The following is a 20,267-nucleotide window of genomic DNA, read 5'->3' on the forward strand; positions in this document are numbered from 1 at the left end:
GATACGTTATCAAATCACGTCCCTTCTGCTAATAAAAAATAAAATATTCTGGAGTTAGGATTTTTAATAACTTCACCTCAGACTTTCAAAGTGAGTATAAAACAGGGATTCTTAGCACTCAGACAACCTCATTCATTCAATATAGTATATTTATTGACATTTTCTATGGGCCATTGGCAGTGACTGAGCTGAAAAAGGTCTTTGTCCTTGCAGAGCTGAAGAGCAAAAAGGCTTAACCTGCCTGCCATGGTGTGCCTCCTCTCTACCATGTTCTTCACCTCTCCTCCAACCCCAGCTTCCGGGCACAGACATTCCCAGCAGGAAGGGAAACCCATGCCAAGCGCTCGCGGCAGAACTTGTCTCCACACCCTCTAGTGATCGTAACATTTTGGGGAAATAAACACTAGCTTCTCTTTATGACACCCCTGGAGATTCCTGCAGCTGAATTTGTAGTTCTCTACCTGTAATTGCTATTTCAAACATTTCAGAAACATTTTGTAACTACACGATAATAATAACATCTCCAAAAAAAAAAAAAAAAAAAAAAAAAAGCCTAAGACACCAATTTCAAGGAACCAGGCAAATACATCTTGCCTTTCGAGTAATGTTTTTCCATAAAGGCAGTTAGTTTGTCCATAAGCAAAATATAAGCTAAATAATTAAGACTATTATAAAATTAGACGCAGTTTTCTAAGAACTGCATGATCTATCCTGTTCATTATTGGTTAAAGTCACCACTAGAACCTGTAAGTAGCAGCAACCCACACAATTTGTATCATTTTCAACTATGAAACACAGAGCTCCTGAAGTTACTCTTATTGTAACTAATCCATGGACCAGACATCCAAGAAAAACCTCATGAAATACAATTCAGAACTTATTATGTATCATTCTGAGACTCGGGGGGAAAAATGTTTTCAGAGAATTAATTTTTTCAGTCACTTCAATGCAAATTACAAAATTTATTAGCAAGGGATAGTTTCCCAAAGACCTAATACAAAATGTTTATGGTTATGCTAAAATTCCCAGAAGCAAAAATTCCATAGGCATAACTATCATCTACTGAACCTCTTTGTGGCATTTTCAAAATACCAATTAACTTGAAAATAAAACTCGTTTCCTTTCTCTTAAAAAAATCAAAGACGGGGGCGCCTGGGTGGCTCAGTGGGTTAAGCCTCTGCCTTCGGTTCAGGTCATGATCTCAGAGTCCCGGGATCGAGTCCCGCATGGGGCTCTCTGCTCGGCAGGGAGCCTGCTTCCTCCTCTCTCTCTCTGCCTGCCTCTCTGCCTACTTGTGATCTCTCTCTGTCAAATAAACAAACAAATAAAAATTCTTAAAAAAAAAATCAAAGACGATTATATAGAAATCTAACTAGTCTCCTGATGTCCAGTTTACCGCTGTGTAATAATGATGGAGCTTACACAGAGTTCACTTTGGTACTTGTAAGTTTATTTCAACTTGTACATATTTCAATAGTTTAAAGAAAAAAAACTGGTGAAAAACCATGGTAGAACACAGAAATGTTAAAATAAAAACACCTCTTTGCTATGGTCAAATACCAGTTTGTGTTTTGAAGATAATTACGTATAAAATAAATGACTTGGAAATACTTTCCTTTTTTTTCCCTGTGTGTGTGTGTGTGTGTGTGTGTGTGTGTGTATTTAGGAAATCCTATAGAGCTGCCCCATTTTTTTTTAAAACAAGCACCCAAAAGAATGGTTGCGAAAGAACTCAGTATTAAATTTGGTGGTTAAACAGGAAACAACGAATATCCTAATAAAAGGAATCCTTAGTGTAGAGATGGGAAGAATAAACTTAAAAGTCGCACTACAGTATAAGAAGAATCGGAGGAAGATAGAGCCGGAAGTTAATGAGTTCCAGTAGGAGCAGAAACAAAGATAAGGTAAGGACAAGCTGTTAGAATTAATGAAAGGTCTGTATAATTAATAATTCAGAAAAATTAAAAGGGCATTTTATAACTAGACATTTAAGTTGGGAGGAATGTAATTAGTAAGAAGAGAATTTAATCAAGACATTGGAGTCAAGACATTTAAAAAATAGCACCTCAAGCCCAAAGCCATATTACACCACACGAGAGTATAAAGAGCAATGTTGACTCCATAAATTACATTCTTTTCTCCAAATCAATATAAAACTATCTTCAACACTTTGATTTCCATATAGCCTCCCATGAAACTCTGAACAGATTCTCCCTTAAAAAAGGGAAATCAAAAAAGATGGTACCCCAGGGGTGTTGAAATACAGGAACTGATATAATTAATTCTACCAATAAGCCTAAAAAGGGGATACTGTCTATGTAACACATTATAAAATGAGATTTTTAAAAATTTTAATATGTATGTTTTATTTAAAATAACATATATAAAAATTATCAGTTCAACATAAAATCAATGTAAGTTATTAATTTTACACTATTTTTTACGGTACTAAGTCTTTGAAATCCAGGCTGAATTTTGCATTTAAAGTACATTTAAATTTGGTTGCTTTTTTTTTTTTTTGTGGCAAAAACACATCAAATTAAATTTACCATCTTAACCATTTTTAAGTGTAAAGCTCAGGAGTGTTAAGTACATTCTCACTGTTTTGCAACAGATCTCTAGAACTTTTTCATCTTGCAAAACATCCATTGAACACCGACCGATTCCCTCTACTCCCTACCCAGAGACCTTGGCAATCCTCACTTTTCCACTTTCTGCTTTTATGATTTTTAACATCAGATACTTCATTTGAGTGGAATCACACAGCATTTGTCCTTATGTGACTGGCTTATTTTGATTAGCATAATGCCCTTCAGTTTCATCTATATTGTAGCATGTGACAGGATTTCCTTATTTTTAAGGCTTTGTAATATTCCATTGTGCGTATATACCACATTTTCTTTACCCACTCATCTCTCAATGGACATTTAGGTTGTCCCACTGCTTGGCTGTTATGAATGCTGCAATGAACATGGGTGTGCAAATATGTTTCTGAGATCCCACTTTGAGAGATTTGTTTTAAATGCTGAATTTTCATAAAATGAACCAGAAGATTCAACAAAATTCAATCAATAAAGATTTACTAGAAAAACTGAATCACTGTAGTATGTTCAAGGCAAGTATCTTTTGAGAATATGAGTCTACTTAAACATGGAGATTTAAGGCTTATTCTTGTTTATAAATTAGATTTTAAGGAAGAAATTGAAAAGAAGCTAAATTCATTAATACAGTTGATCCTTGAACATCACAGGTTTGAAGTGTGCAGGTCCACTTAAATGCAGACTTTTTTTTAGTAAGTACAATACAGTGCTGTACATGTACCTTCCTTATGATTTTAAAACATTTCTTCTCTAACATTTTATTGTAAGAATTTGGCATAGAATGTACATAACATACAAAATATGTGTCAACTGACTGTTTATATTATCCATAAGGTTTCCAATTAACAGTAGACTACTAGTAGTTAAGCTTTTGGGGAGTCAAGAGTTACCTGTGGATTTCTGACTGTGTTTGGGTCAGTGCCCCTACCTAACTCTCATGTTGTTCAAAGATCAACTGTACACAAAAACGGATATTTGGCTGCAAATAATTTACAACAAATAATCTGCCTACAAACATCTAGACCATCACTTGTCTCATAAATAAAACCAAATCAAGAGCCTGTCTTGGGTGGAAACATTTTATATAAAATGAGCTTTCAAATAAGCAGAGTCAAACACAATCTATGAGCAACTATCTGCTTATGCTTTTTGAAAAGATGTTATAGTTTTATATTTACCCCTGTGTTAAACACATTATGTGATTAATGCTGTGTGAGTTTAATGTAGTAATTATATGGCAATAAACTTAGCTTGTTTGATTTGTTATAGTAGCTCGTAAAGTAAATATCCTCAGAAAAATGATTGTATTAGATATAGTAATAGTTCATAAACCTCATTAAAAAGCAACAATATTGAAACAATATATATACACAAAGTGTTTAAAGCTATACACTCTACTTAATCTTGTTCACACATACATCAGAATCCAGTACAACTGATCTAAATATTAACAGTTTAGCACAGATATTTCTCAATATCAAAAGTCAATTATTATTTTTTTTAAAGTCAATTATTATTTTTTTTTTTTAAAGATTTTATTTATTTATTTGACAGACAGAGATCATAAGTAGGCAGAGAGGCAGTCAGAGAGAGAGGGGGAAGCAGGCTCCCTGCTGAGCAGAGAGCCCGATGCGGGGCTCGATCCCAGGACCCTGAGATCATGACCTGAGCCGAGGGCAGAGGCTTAACCCACTGAGCCAGCCAGGCGCCCCTAAAGTCAATTATTTTTTAAGAGGGTTTTCTACATGCATAGCTACCTTAACCTGCCTGTTAAAAGAACTTAGCTCCACTGAAATAAACATCAAGGAAATAAAATAATTTTTTCAAAACTTCTGGCACCTATGGTAAAAATGTTAAATGATGAAGCAAAGAAAGTGGTATAGATCAGCTAATAAAAATAATTTTAGTCCTAATCCTTACAAGAATTTGCTCTATGACCTTGACATTCTATTAGCCCTGTATTCCATCTGCGTCCACAAATAAAATAGGCTATTCATACAAACTGAGACCAATGAATGAGAGCCATTTTGGAAATCAATTTGGAAAAAAATTTAGATCTCTGCCTCACTTCATACACAAAAATGAGTACCAGTTCAATTAAGATGTAAAGGGAAAGGGGCGCCTGGGTAGCTCTGTTGGTTAAGCAAGTGCCTCCAGCTCAGGTCATGATCCCCGGGGTCCTGGGATGGAGCCCCGCACTGGGCTCCCTGCTCATTGGGGACTCTGCTTCTCCCTCTGCCTCTGTGCCACCCCCCGCCCTGGTTCATGCATGTGTTCTCTCTTTGAAACAAAAAATAAAATCTTAAAAAAAATTTTTTTTTTAAGATGTAAAGGTAAAAAAGAAAGCAGGAAAACTAAGATATTTTATTACATTAGGGCAGGGACAACTTCTCTCAGCAAGCACAAAATATAGAAGCTACAAAGGCTGACTGATTTTACCACATAAAAATGTTTTAACTTTATTAGTATGAAAGATACTCCAATGATAAAAGATAAAAGATTGGGAGAAAATATTTAAAACATCTCAGAAGACAAAGGTTAATATCTATATCTTATGAAGGGCTCCTACAAAGCTATCAAAAGAAACAATTCAATAGAAAAATGGGAATAATATGCAAATAAGTTATACATAAAATTCAAAAATCTATGGCCAATAAACTAACAAAATATATTCCATCTTATTAGTAAGCAGAAAAGAGCAAATAAAAACAATAAAATATTAGGGGTCCCTGGCTAGCTCAGTCGGTGGAACACATGACTTTTGATCTTGAGGTTGTGAGTTCAAGCCTCATGTTTGGTGTAGAGATTACTTTAATAAAACAACAACACACATAATAAAATATAAGAGTGGCAAAAATTTCAGGATAAGTAATTTTATTGTCATCAAAGATGAGGCAAAATGGGCATTCTTTTTTTTTTTTTAAAGACTTTATTTATTTGACAGAGATCACAGGTAGGCAGAGAGGCAGGCAGAGAGAGAGAGAGAGGAGGAAGCAGGCTACCTGCTGAGCAGAGAGCCCGATGCAGGGCTCGATCCCAGGACCCTGGGATCACGACCTGAGCCGAAGGCAGAGGCTTTAACCCACTGAGCCACCCAGGTGCCCCCAAAATGGGCATTCTTATACACTATTTATGGAAGGCATCATGGGTATATAGCTTCTTTAGAAGGCAATTTGCTAATAGCTACCTTCGTGCAAAAAAAAAAAAAAAAAACAAACCATGAACTGACAGTTCCATCTCTAGAAATTTATTCCACAGAAATACACCTGTGAATAAAAATATAAGAATTAAGGATGTTCAATAAAATATTATTTGTAATAATCAAAGTAGAGACCACCAAAATATCTACTGGAGAAGAATGATTATAGTCCATCCATTCAACAAAATGTTCTGTAAATGTTTAAGAGCATGAAAGAGGCTGTGTAAGATGCCAAATTAAAAAAGCAAGTCACAGAAGAATAACGTTGGGTAAAAAAAATTCCTATTTAGTTATTTTAAGATATACAGAAAATGGGGTGCCTGGCTGGCTCAGATGGTAGAATGTCCAACTCTTGATCTCAGGGTTGTGAGTTCCACCCCACATTGGGTGCGGAGCCTACTAAATTAAAAGAATCAATCAATCAATCAATAAAAATATACAGGAAGTGTTTACAAGGATTAGGAGGGGAAGTTGGGTAAAAGAAGTCTCGCCTTCATTCCTCTATCTACATTTACCGTTTGAATGTTTTATGACAAGCATGTAAGTTGCCCCTTAAACAACATGTGGGTTGGGGCGCTGACTCCCCCCACACAGTTGAAAACCTGCAAATTATTTCTGATTCTCCAAAACTTAACTATGAATAGCCTAGTGTTTATGGGAAACCTTACTGATAGCAAACTGTCAACAACTACTTTGTACGTCATATGAATTCTGTACTGTATTCTTACAATAAAGTATGCAAAAGAAAAGTGTTTTATTGACTGATTGATTTTTAAAGATTTCATTTATTTATTTGACAGAGAGTGAGACAGCACAAGCAGAGGGAGAGGCAGAGGGATAGGGAGAGGGAGAAGCAGCTCCTCACTGAGCAGGGAGCCGAAGGCAAATGGTTAACCAACTGAGCCACCCAGGCGCCCCGAAAATGTTTTATTTTATTTTTTGTTTTGTTTTGAGTTTTTATTTAAATTTTAGTTAGTCAACATATATAGTGTAGGGGCACCTGGGTGGCTCAATTAGTTAAGTTTCCATCTCCTGATCTCAGAGTTGTGAGTTCAAGACTCACACTGGGCTCCATGCTAGGCGTGAAGCTACTTAAAAAAAACAAAAACAAAAACAAACAAACAAACAAGCAAAACCATAGTGCAATATTGGTTTTAAGAGTAGGATTTAGTGAAGAAAATGTTTTAAAATCATAAGGAAAAGAAAGTACATTTACAGCACTTTCCCATATTTTTCTGGCTCAGTCAGAAAAGCATGCAACTCTTGATCTTAGGGTTGTGAGTTTGAGCCCTATGTTGGGTGTAGAGATTACTAAAAATAAATAAACTTAAAAAAAAATTCCATGTATAAATGGACTTGCACAATTCAAACCCGTGTTGTTCAAGAGCCAACTGTGTTATTTTTAATAATTAAAAAAAATAAAAGAATAAGCAGGAATTTCACAAGTTATTTGGCAATGTGTACACGTCCAGGATCTAGAATGTAGTATTTAGTTCCTAGATCCTACTATCCAGGATTCAATCATCCTCTGCCAACTGCAGTTCTGAGATACCAAAATCATCATCATCATCATCATCATCATCAAAAGACCACATCGCCTTTGGTCCCCACTCCCATAGAAGAGCTGAACAGGTCTATGGGAGGAGCATCTGGTGAGAAGCATCATTTCTGCTTTATCATTTCAATATATGACAGCAGACCAGGCTCAGGAAGAAAAATAAAACAAAACCAGACACAAAACAAAACAGGATTCATCTGTGAAAAGGCAGTATGAGACTCATGAAAACAAAACAAGGTAAGGACACAACACAAGTCCACGGGGCTGTCTGAAGCTCTAAAAGAAGCACCATTTGTGTAACACAGAACCTGTGGGAGAATCTGCCCCAGGGATGCCTTCTGAATACCTAGAGAGGCTGATACAGGATAGGGGTTACTGGAGCAGGTTTTTAAAGATAAAGACTAGTTTGTTTGGGAAATGGATACCCTCTGGAGAACAGAACTTTCATCTGTGCTTTAAAAATAGGCTTAATGCCATTTTCATTGCTTCCCCCACCTCCCTCTTATCCATGAGGCTTTGATCTTAACACCAGTACAGTTTTGCTAACCACAGTACTTTTCGGAAACACGGCTCCCAAGGTTGGCAAAGGATTTGGGTTCAGGAGATACTATAAAACACTTTAATGTCAGAAAGATCCAGGTTCAAATCCTAACTTCCATTTCAAGCTGCATTCCCATGGACAAGTTACCTACCACGACCCTGGAATAAAATGGTACACTGTCACGAACAGAAATAACATCGACAGCATCTAAGCAAGGTACCTTGTGCACAGAAAACCCAAATCAAACGGGACGTATCATGTTTATATTATAAGACCTCTGACCAGAGTGCAGGGTTGGGGGAGTGGGCAAGAGGATGGGAGAAATGTCCGAACCGTTCCTGTAATTCCACGGGGACTCAATGTTTGGCATTCCACTTTGCTAAAGATGAAATGACTCCGTGAGTCCATGTAGAATATAAGTGCATTTGACAGAATACAGCAAAGTTAGGATTTATATTGTAAGCTATTTTTAAAACTGCCCGGTTAGCAAATTAAACCAGCTGTGAAAATATCCTGGTTTCCATTCACAACAAATACAAGATAAACATTCTCCTTAATGAACCTGGCCTTGTGGAGCACAGCATATTCTGCATAATTCATTCCTAAGGGTTTCGGAGACATCATTTTCATAAAACAGACCAAAACTAAACTATTTTCTAAGGAAAAGGAAAAGAAAGAAAAAAAAAAGATGAGAGAGGAGTTTCTTTCTACAGATTTTCAGTAAATTCCACGAATCGCTGTCCCATTTAGCTTAGGAGACTACAGTCTGAATAAAAGAAGTTCTGTCAATACTTCAGGCCAGCCTTAACTGTGCTTCCTTTAAAAGGGCATACGAAACACCAGTCTTCTCTGCAACACAATTTTTCAAGTTCTGGGGCAAAGGGAGGAGAAAAATCTGCTCATGGTTACCAAAAAGCTACTCCGAGGACTCCCAATTTCAGATTTAAAACTGATCACTCTTTGAGAAGTCAGGGGAGAGGTCTTGAATTATTTAGAATGTTGGCTAAGTTATATTATTTATGATTGCCGTTCCTTTAGGGAAACAATTTGTTATTTAAACAGAGAACAGAAGTATAAATAACTAAATGAAATAGAATTTCAGGAAGTGCTATACAAATAAATTCATACTTGGAATGCAGGGAAAGTCTATCCGTTTAGTGCACTTCATAAAGACATAGCTAAGGAAAGAATATAACATTTTAAACTTCTGTGGAAATCAACCAGACTGAATTAGTTCAATTTGGAACATCCTGAGCCTTAAAGCCTTTGCTAAAGTGTAACACAAATTTTGATTAGCCAAGTGTGAAAAACTACAAAGCCAACTTTCCTGTCCCTCCAGTTAGTCTGTCTATAAATAGAAGCAAATGCATTACCAGCCACCAAAGCACCTGGTGAGTTCCAGTGTGCCCAATGTATGCATCCTCTGCAAACGTGCTCTCAGCATGTTTAACCAAAGTACTTCTGAAGATCTGTAATAGGACCCTCTTTAAATAAACTGTGACTCACTGTTTGCTTTCTTCACCAGGAGGTGGAGTCTTGCCATGCCCTTCCATTACAAAATCCTCCTGTTCCACCTGCAAAAGGCAAGCACCACAGGTCAGAGGTAGTCAGTAACTAAGATACAGCTCACTCAAACTGCCAGTGCCTGCCCCGTGCACAACCACATGGCCACTGCCCTCTGTTGCCTGGTCCAGAAGCCTGGGCCAGTGCCTTTCAATCTCCAAGTTTGCTCAAGGCATCTCTCCTAGATTTGCAGAACAGAAAAGGAAGTGTGTTGACTTGGAACTCACATAACTGTAACAAAAAAAAATTTTACATCTGGAATATAATAATGAATTGCTATGAATCAATAAGAAAAAGACAATGAACCGGAAAATTTTACAAAATAACCACGTAGGAATTTTACTGAAGAGGATGCACAAATGAAAAGATATTCAATCTCATGTCAACCAGGAAAATGCAAATTAAAACCACCAAGAGATACCATTTCACAACTACCAGGTTGGCTAAAATTAAAAAGTTGGGCAATACCAAGTGTTGGCAAGGGCACGGAACAACAGCAACACTCATCTATTTCCGGTGGGAAGAAAAATTGGTGCAACTGCTTTTCAAAAGTTTGCCACTATCTGGTACGTTGGACTGTGTATGTACTGTACAAACTAGTGGCTGCACCTCTGGATAAATACTGCAGAGAAACTTTCATACATATATAGAAATATTTTTTTGTAGAATTACTTTAAGCAGAAAAAAAGCAAACATCCATCAACAGTAAAATAAATAAATATACTGTGGTGTTTTCAGAACAACAGAACACTATACTATATGAAAAGGAATTAACTGTAGCTACACACCACAGCCTAGATGAGTTACAAAAACACAATATTGGGTGAAAAAGCAAATCATAAAAGAATACACAGGCAGTATAATTCCATTATATAATGTTCAAATATACACTTTTAAAAACTATATATATGCATGTGTATATAGATGTATATATGTGTATATATAGTTTTTATTTTTATTACTTTTTAAAAAGATTATTTATTTATTCACTTATTTGAGAGCAAGAGAATGAGAGAAAGAGTGAGAGCATGAGATGGGGGAGAGTCAGGGGAGAAGCAGATTCCCCCCTGCTCAGTGGGGAGCCCGATGCGGGGCTGGATCCTAGGACTCCAGGTTCACGACCTGAGCTGAAAGCAGTCGCTCAACCAACTAAGCCAGGTGCTCCTGTATACAGTTTTTTAAAACTATTTTATTACTTTTAAAACATTTTATTTATTTATTTGACAGAGAAAGTGGGAGAGCACAAGCAGGGGGAGCAGCAGAGGGAGAGGGAGAAGCAGGCTCCCCAGCTGAACAGGGAACCTGATTTGGGGTTCGATCCCCGGACCCTGGGAACATGACCTGAGTTGAAGGCAGAAGCTTAACCATCTGAGCCACCCAGGTGCCCCTAAAAACTATTTTTAAAAAATGAATGACAAAATTAAAAAATTAAAAACAAACACACATATACACACAAAAAAATGAATGACATACAAAATTTAGGCTAGTGATTGTCTTAGGAAGGGGCCTATGCAAGGTCCTGGGGTATGCCTGTGGTTTACTTCTTGGCCTATGTAGAAGGTATATGGGTATTTGCTTTATAATTATTCTTTTAACTATCCATTTCTTTCTTTTATATATGTATGGTTTATTTCTCAGTACAAATTTCAAGAGGGAAAAAAGCATTTTACCATTCCAAATGGTTTATTGATCTGGAAGATCAGTGACAGAGATACAGCTACCTCCACAAATGGGGACTGTCTGTCAGTCCTATGAAGACTCTCCCAAAAGGCAAAACTTTAAAAAAAATTAAACAGATATATTCAAGGAAATAGACAGGACTATTCCCAACTTAGAAAAATAGTTATAGTACCTAATAAGCTGGAAGACAGACAACAGTAACATAGACACATACAATACAATGAAGCCCAAAGAAAACAAAAGGCTTTCCAATTCTGTCATCCTCAGTCTTCATTTCTTAAGAAGATGAGGCAATATTAAGAGGCTAAGTTTCAAAAAAGACGGAAAAATTAAGAGGTGTTTGTAATTTCCATTAAAGAAGCCGGAGGAAGCATACACAAGAATAATTAAAAACACATGCTGTGCATACTGTAAAATTCAAACCAGGTTTTGACTTTATTCTTAGGAACTTCCTCACTCTGCAGCCTATGGGACTTAGCCAAGGAGAGGGAGGATTCTCCCATCCTAAGCTTATACTTAGGATGTAAAAACTCTAGAAGAAAAAACAGGATTGCAGAGGGACACTTAATGAGGAGCTTGAGATGACCTGGTTGTGTTACAAGAGTGTCCAGGTATATTTTTGAAAATCACTGTGTTGTGCATTTTATGGACTTAACTATATAAATGTTGTGCCTTAGTTAGGAAAAACAGGTGACAAACTGTTTATGTTTATTAAGTTTCTTGCAAGCGCAAGCATCAATTATTTTCTTGAAGACAAGAATGACTATTCTCTCATTTATATATATTATGGAAATTTCTTGATCCTTCATCTTTAAAAATTCTCTCCAATTAAAGAGCTCTAAAAAAAAAAAAGAGCTCTTAGTTGTGCACGTTGGCCTCTGCTTAGTAGTTTGTTTTTTTTTTTTTTTGAAAAAGGTTTATCTAGAATCAATTTCTAGTGAAGTACAGTAAGAAGATCGAAGAACCCAGAACTTTGACGATCTCTTCCATGTGGGCTCCCAATCTTTAACTCCAGCCCCCATGTTACGCACACTAGTCTTCTCTGTTTAAATGGCCCAATAAATTCCAAAGGAAATATCACCTTTGTCCTCAAATTTCCTCTTCTTTTTATATCCCCTATGTCTCCAAATGGTACCATCATTCACTAAGATCCCCAAACATGAAACCTATACAGGTATGCCGCACTTTTCAAAAGTCCGTGTTGTACCACTTCACTTTCACAAAAGACCTATGTTAATACCTATTTTTGCTAACAACAACAAAAATCTGGAGAGGATTTTCGCTTTTTTACAGATGAAGGCAAAAAGCAAAGTAGCGTTCAGTGCTGGTCTTGCAGCCAGCAGTTACAGAGCAGTGCGCGCCCTGAGCAGCAGAGAGGGGCACCACCAGCCTCCTTCCCTAGGACTTCCCAAGGACTCAGCATCTCCGCATCTTGCTGCCAGAGTTTTTAACTTTGTGAGCATCTGTGCTTTATCTCCAGTTATCCTGTGCATCCGTTAGCAAGATGTGTCTTGAAGTATCGGAAAAGCCTAGGAGAGGTTATTTTCTGGGTTTGGGAATGCGCCAAGATTTTCCCATATGAAGAAATGGTCATTGTTTCTTGGTTTTATACAACATTTGGACTTAGGAAAGATTTCATAGGAAAGCTCTACCTTCAGGTAGCAGGAGAAACCTGTCATCACACAAGAATCCAAGGTTCCCTCCTTAACCCTACATCCTATTAATCACCAAGTATTGTGGCTTTCACCTCTTAAATAGCTCTCACATCCACCACCCCTTCTTTATTCTCTTTCACGACCATAGTTAAAAGCCAGCTTCTCTATATCTCACTACTACACAAGCCTTCTCAGTGGTCTTTGTGCCTCCGGGTCCCATCTCATTTTAATACATCCTCCAAACCGTTTCCATCAAGTGGGCTTTGTAAATGCAAATCTGACTGCATCGCTCTCCTTGAAATTCTTCAGTGGTGCTCCATCACCTACCCGGAGGGATAAAAATTCAGTTCCTTAGTCTAAACAATCTTTTCATCTGCCTCTGCCTCACCCACTCTGAACCCCTGGTGGGGGCATACAACTCCTTAGCCCTCTGTGTATTTACATGAACTGCTCCCCCTTGCCTAGAAGCCCTGGCCTTCTGCCCACATGCAGTTCAAATTCCTACTCATTCCCTTAAGTGTCAATTCAAATGCCTTTCCCTGGAAGACACCATCTCCTGCAGCAGGGTTCACAACTTTTCTGTCTCCATCACCTCGAAGACAATAAAAACGGTCCAGAGAGATCACTGCTCCTTACTGCCCCTTCCTGTTTTTCTCATGTCCACATCCTGTCCCTTCCCTTATTTTTCTCCTACAAATTTCATGAACACTTTCGGACTTAGTTTGAAGATCTCTACCACTCCGCCTCCTTGACTTCATTTGCAAGAGTTGCAAGATTTTTTTTTTTTTTTTTTTTAAAGTAGGCTCCATGGCCAGCTTGGGGCTCAGTGCAGGGCTTGAACTCACAACCCTGAGATCAAGACCTGTGCTGAGATCAAGAGTTGAAAGCTTTATCGACTAAGCCACCCAGGCGCCCCTCAAGATTTTTATACATAAAATTTATATCATGTCTTCACCTTTCTCCCACTACCATTCATTCATTCAACCAACATTTACGCAGCACATATTACACGCTAGGTGCTGGGCTGAGATAAAGGTGAAGAAGAGTGTCAGTGCCCTCAAAAAGCTTGCAGATTAGTGAGAAAGACAAACAAAAACCAGTCAATTACCAGCATTGTATGGTGACAGATGGTGGCTACACTTGTGGTGAGCATAGTAGCATAATGTACAGACCTGTGGGATCACCTGAAACTAATGTAACACGGTGTGTTGACTATACTCCAATTAAAAAAAAAACAACATGACCATACAGTGGGAGAAAGCAACACAAGGATACAGGAAGGGCGCCTGGCACAGCCCAAAGGAGTCAGACACACTAAACCAACCCAAGGCAGGCGACCTCCCTCCTTCCTAAATTCAGCTAGGGAACGGGCAGGACCCAAGCTGCTCCATGCCAAGGTCCCTCAAATCTCAAAGGGAGGCCACAAGCTCCCCTTGCACTCGCTCCCTCATCTGAACCTGGGAAGAGTCACTCTAACTTCTAGTTCTGCTATTGGTCGTCAGTGTCCATTCAGAGGCTCCTTGACGGGTATTTCAATGATTTTTCTGCTCAGTGCCCTAGATTTGCTCAACACCGACTTGTTTTCAGGGTATTTCTGTCCTACCAGTCCCTTAATTTCTTCTCTTCTGCTCTGGGAATACAGAGCATAGCTGGAGAAAGTTACAAAACTGGTTCCTTTTCAACCCTATGCCAATTAACTTCTACTCAGTGCTCGTATGTCAGCACCTGGCCTGCAAAGTCCTTCTTCACTCATTCATTCTGTACCTTTCCACTCTCCTCCAAGATTCCAAACCCATCCGTTAGGCGTCCTCCTTAGTCTGGCCTTTCTGAAGATTATCCTGAAAGCCTGTCCCACACAATGGATGCCCTTGGTTTCTTCTTGTCTGGATTATGCAGATGAACCTGCGTCTTTACCCACTTCCCCGGACTCCACTGCTCTGCCAGGCTCCCCTCACCGCCTGAATTCTAGATGCATGACCCACACCACATCACCTCCAAGAAACTCTTTCTTCCTTTCCAGTAAATCCATCCCCTCAACTGACAAATACTTTATACTCTTTTTTTTTTTTTAAGATTTTATTTATTTGACAGACAGAGATCACACGTAGGCAGAGAAGCAGGCAGAGAGAGGAGGAAGCAGGCTCCCCATTGAGCAGAGAGCCCGATGCGGGGCCCGATCCCAGGACCCTGGGATCATGACCTGAGCCGAAGGCAGAGGCTTTAACCCACCGAGCCACCCAGGCGCCCCACTTTATAATCTCTTCTGTTCTGAAAAATTATTTTGGCCTTGTGATACCCTCCAAATATCTTCTTGTTTCTACTCTTCCCTTTACTATCCAAATTATTAAGAGAATAAACAATACTCCATTTCTTCCATGTTCTCATCACTGATCTGATAAAACACTGGTTGACTGATTAAACTGTTATTGAAGTAACATATACATGAATTTCTTTTTTTTTTTTTTTTTTAGATTTTATTTATTTGAGAGAGAGACAAGAAGGAGCATGAGGGGGGAGGGGCAGAGGGAGAGGGAGAAGCAGACTCCCCACTGAGCAGGGAGCCCAACTCAGGGCTTGATCCCAGGACCCTGGGATTATGACCTCAGTAGAAGGCAGACACAACCGACAGAGCCCCCCAGGCGCCCCTATATGATTTTAAAAGTCAAATAAGGGGCGCCTGGGTGGTTCAGAGGGTTAAAGCCTCTGCCTTTGGCTCAGGTCATGATTCCAGGGTCCTGGGATCGAGCCCCGCATCGGGCTCTCTCCTTGGCGGGGAGCCTGCTTCCTCCTCTCTCTCTCTGCCTGCCTCTCCGCCTACTTGTGATCTCTTTCTGTCGAATAAATAAATAAAATCTTTAAAAAAAAAAAGTCAAATAATACCACCAGGCTTATAGACAAAAATAGCACTCTCCTCTGGTGGCGTCCCCTCCACCCCCATGGATTGCTTCTTCCCCATCCTCCCAATTTAAGTCACCATATTTGTTCAAATCAATATTCAGCGCTAACAGTGCTATTACTAAGTAAATAACAGATACAGCTGAATCATACAGAATAGTGTAATTAAATTTGCTTTTCTTGTACAATTTTCTGTTTTATGTGGAACTAACAATTACTACTTTCTCTTTTTACACTTTCTTTCAGTTGGGGGGGGAGCTTAGTATTTATTATGTATTTTTCACTAATTCATCCTCAAACCCTCCAACAGAGCTGTAAATCTCCTCTTAATAAATTCAAACACTTCAGGTAATCTACCAATTTCATTCCAGTCTGGGAGACATTCCTCAGGGGTTTTCTCCTGTCCCAGTCTGGACTGTTTGCTCTCTAGGCCACTAAAGAGCTGACACAGGGATGTCTTTTCCCCTTCATCTCCGAAATTCCTGGTGCTCTGTCTCCTACCCTGGAGCATCTGTTCCCCAGATCCTTTGTCTTCTTTCATGGTCTACTCCCTGGTTTAGGTGGAGCATATATTCCAGTGATTTCCTGATAAAAGGTATAGGGAAAGTAAATTTGAGATCTTGAATGACTGAAATGTCCTTATTTTATCCATACGTGTAACTGACATACAGAATTTTTTTTATCCACATACATAATCGAATTAGAAGTTCAAGTTAGTGAACCTTTCTCCCTTCACAATTTTGAAGTGATGCTGCAGTGTCTTCTAGTTCCCAGAGTTATGATATAGAAATCTGACAGTATTCTAAATCCTAATGTTTTGGATATAACCCGTTTCTTTTCCAGAAACCTTTAGGGTCTTCTACCTCTCCTGTGTTCCGCAAATGCAAACCACAAAGTATGGTTCTTTTTTTTATTTATTGAGCTTCTGGGTAGGTACTTATACTCTAGAAACTCAGATTCTTCAGGTTTAAGACATTTTCTCTACTTATTTTGATAATTTCATCCCCTCCATGAATTCCTTATTCAGTGTTGAGTTTTGGGGGTTGATCCATAAGTTTTCTTCTTTTCTCTCCAATTGTATCTCTCTGGCTTTTTCTTTTACTTTCTGGAGAATCTCTCAACTTTACCTTCCAACACTTCTAATATTTAAAAGAATTTCTGTACTGTGACTTAATTTTTGAAAGCTCTTTCTTGTTCTCTGAATACTTTTTAATAGTCCTGCTCTTATTTCATGATTATAATACCATCTTTTATCTCTGAAAATATTACAGAGTGGTTTTGTTTTAATTTTCTTCTGCTCCATATATTACCTTGTTTCCTCCAAGTTCCTCTTTTATATTTGCTTTGGTCACTATCCCCCAGTCATAGTTTTTTATCAGATGCCTGGTCATCTTTGGCCATCTGCTGATACTTACCAGGTAAGCCGGAAAGAACTCAGGAGTGCTCTTTGTATGCAGAGAAGAGAGGGATATCCTCCCTGGATACCAGGGGACCTGGATATCAGGAGGGAACCTGGCCATTTCACTGGGAGAACTCTCAGGTGTCTGCCTCTATATATTCCTTTTCTCCCTCTTTGGGCTTTTCAGTTACCCAGAGAGGTACCCTTTAATTCTCAGCCTGACTGGTATAACTCTGACTGTCAGTGTTCTGGGACTGAATTTGGGAAGACAGCGGGCACGATCTCACATCAGTCAATCATCACTGACTTAGACAGAATCTTTCTGCTTTGAGTTGGATACCTTCCCTCCACCTTGAGCCTTGCCATGGTACAAGAGGGAAAGCTATCCATCTGGGATGTGCAGGGCAGGATACCAGGGGCTTTGCTCCTTATAAATTCTTCAACCAATGCTGCTGTTGTCAGTGTCACTCCAAAAGCTTTTTGGCTCTCAAAATTTTGTTGGCATTTCTTATGTTTCATATCCTCTTCCATTCACTTTTTTTTTCTGGTGGATTTATGCTTGCTAAAATAATTTCAGTGGAGTTTTAGAAGGGAGAGGAGACTAATAACTAGGTTTAATCTACCATGTCCAGATCTACTCTTAAAACTCTTTTATCTCTTTTTTTTCCCCCTCTATCAAAATTGCTTTATTTGGGGTGCCTTGGTGGCTCCGTCCATTAAATGTCTGACTCCTGATTTTTGGCTCAGGTCATGATCTCAGGGTTGTGAGATCGAGCCCCATGTTGGGTTCTGTGCTGGGTGTGGAGTCTGCTTAGGATTTTCTTTCTCCCTCTGCCCTTCCCCCACCCCTCTCTCTCCCTCTCTCTCTAACCAACCCCCCCAAACTGCTCTGCTTAATGTCACCAATAAATATTTGTTGGTTGCCTCCTTCTTTAAAATCTAATTTGAAGGGCGCCTGGGTGGCTCAGTTATGTGTCTGCCTTCAGCTCAGGTCATGATCCCAGAGTCTTGGGATCAAGCGCCATGTCAGGCTCTGGCTCAGCGGGGAGTCTGCTTTTCTTACTCCCTCTGCCTCCTGCTTGTGCTCTCTCTTGCTATCTCTCTCTCAAATAAAATGTTTTTTTTATTTTATTTTATTTATTTATTTGACAGAGATCACAAGCATGCAAAGAGGCAGGCAGATGGGGGGTGGGGAAGTAGGCTCCCTGTTGAGCAGAGAGCCCGATGCAGGACTCAATCCCAGGACCCCGAAGGCAGGGGCTTAACCCACTGAGCCACCCAGGCACCCCAAAATCTATTGTTTTTAAAGATTCTATTTATTTACTTGTCAGAGAGAGAACACAAGCCAGCAGAGCTGCAGGCAGAGGCAGAGAGAGAAGCAGGCTCCCAGCTGAGCAAGGAGCCTGATCCAGGACTCGAACCCAGGACCCTGGGATCATGACCTAAGCTGAAGGCAGCTGCTTAACCAACTGAGCCACCAAGGTGTACTGTCAAATAAAATCTATTTAAAAAATAAAAATAATTACTTGAAAATTTAAGTTTTATGAGGTATAGCTGACATATATGAAACTACATATAGAGTATACTATTTGATAAATTTTGACATATGTAAATACCCATGAAACTGTCATCACAATCAAGAAAATAAAAATTTTTGCCACTCCTAAAAGTTTCATTATGCACTTCCTTAAATTTAAAAAATGAGCAACTTTCCCCTCCTGTTCTCCCTCCCTGGGCAACCACTAATATGGTTTCTGTCATTACAGATTAGTTTGCAGTTTCTAGAGTATATATACTTGGAATCACACAGGAGTACTCCTTCTTTCTTTCTTTCTTTCTTCTTCTTCTTTTTTTTTTTTTTGATCTAGCTCCTTTTGATTAGTGAAATTACTTCAAAACTCATCCACAGTCTCATGTATCAGTAGTTCATCTCCCTTTTACAGCTACGTACAATTCCACTGCATAGAATCTACAATTTGTTTTCCAGTCATCTGTTTGATGGATGCCTGTGTTGTTTCCAGATTTGGGCTATTACAAAAAGCTACTATGAACATCATTTAGAAGTTTTTGTATGGATATATGCTTTCTTTTTCTTTGGGTAAATACTTAGTATTCAGCAGTGTGTATCTGTTTACTACGGATGCTACAACAAAGTACCACAGCTTGTATGTTTTCAGTAACAGCAATTTATTATCTCACGCAGACCTAAAAGCTAGAAGTGGGACATGAAGAAGGGCAATGGTTCCTTCACAGGGCTGTGAGGGAAGGATTTGTTCCAGACCTCTCCCCTTGGCTTACAGATGGCTGTCTTCATGTTCACATGGCATTGTCCCCCTGTGTATGTCTCTATGTCTAAATTCTCCTGTTTTATTTTATTTGTTTAAAGATTTTTCCATTTATTTGAGAGAGAGAGAGAAGTCACAAGTGGAGGAGAGGAGCAGAGGGCGATGGAGAAGCAAACTCCCAGCTGAGCAGGGAGCCCACTGTGGGGCTTGATCCCAGGACCCTGAGATCATGACATGAGCTGAAGGCAGATGCTTAAGCCACCCATGCGCCTCTAAATCTCCCCCTTTAAAAAAGACACTAGTCACACTGGATTATGACCCACCCTAATGACCTATTTTAATTTGATTACCTCTGTGAAGACCCTAAGGCCAAACAAGGTCAATTTTGAGGTAATGGGGGTTAAGACTTCCAACATGTTAATTTGGGGATAGGGGCTAGACAGAGAAAACAATTCAGCCTCTAACAGTGGAACAGTAGGATCATATGGTAGCTGTATGTTTAACTTTTTAACAGTCTCTGACTGTTTTCCAAAGTGGCAGCAGCATTTTTATCTCCCCGCCAGCAGTGTATGAGAGTTCCTCATACCTCACCAACACTTGGTATGGTAAGTCTTCTTAACTTTACCCATTCTAACTGTGGTTTTAATTACATTGACACTGAACATCTTTTCACAAGCTTCTTTGCCATCCATTCTCTGGTAAAGTGCCATTCAAATTTTTGACCATTCTTTTAAGCAGCTTTATTTCTCTCTCTCTTCTTAAAAAATAAGCTCTACGCCAAATGTGGGGCTCCAATTCATAAACCCAAGATCAAGAGTTGCATGCTCTATCAACTGAGCCAGCCAGGGACCCCTACGTATCTTTACTGAGATATAATTTACATACCATAAAG

General features: G+C 39.0%; 1 protein-coding gene across 3 annotated transcripts in view; it reads right to left on the reverse strand.

Moving 5' to 3' along the window:
- TNRC6B (trinucleotide repeat containing adaptor 6B) overlaps positions 1–20,267 on the reverse strand; it is a 247,289-nt gene that overhangs the window by 136,537 nt on the left and 90,485 nt on the right. For all 3 annotated transcript variants that reach the window (XM_080811162.1, XM_080811163.1, XM_080811164.1), the window contains one exon: positions 9,405–9,472. In XM_080811162.1, coding sequence (XP_080667288.1) covers positions 9,405–9,472 — 68 coding nt within the window. The remainder of the gene's footprint in view (positions 1–9,404; positions 9,473–20,267) is intronic.

The sequence above is a fragment of the Martes martes genome (assembly GCF_963455335.1).
Source record: "Martes martes genome assembly, chromosome: 8".
In the NCBI taxonomy this organism is placed as follows: domain Eukaryota; kingdom Metazoa; phylum Chordata; class Mammalia; order Carnivora; family Mustelidae; genus Martes; species Martes martes.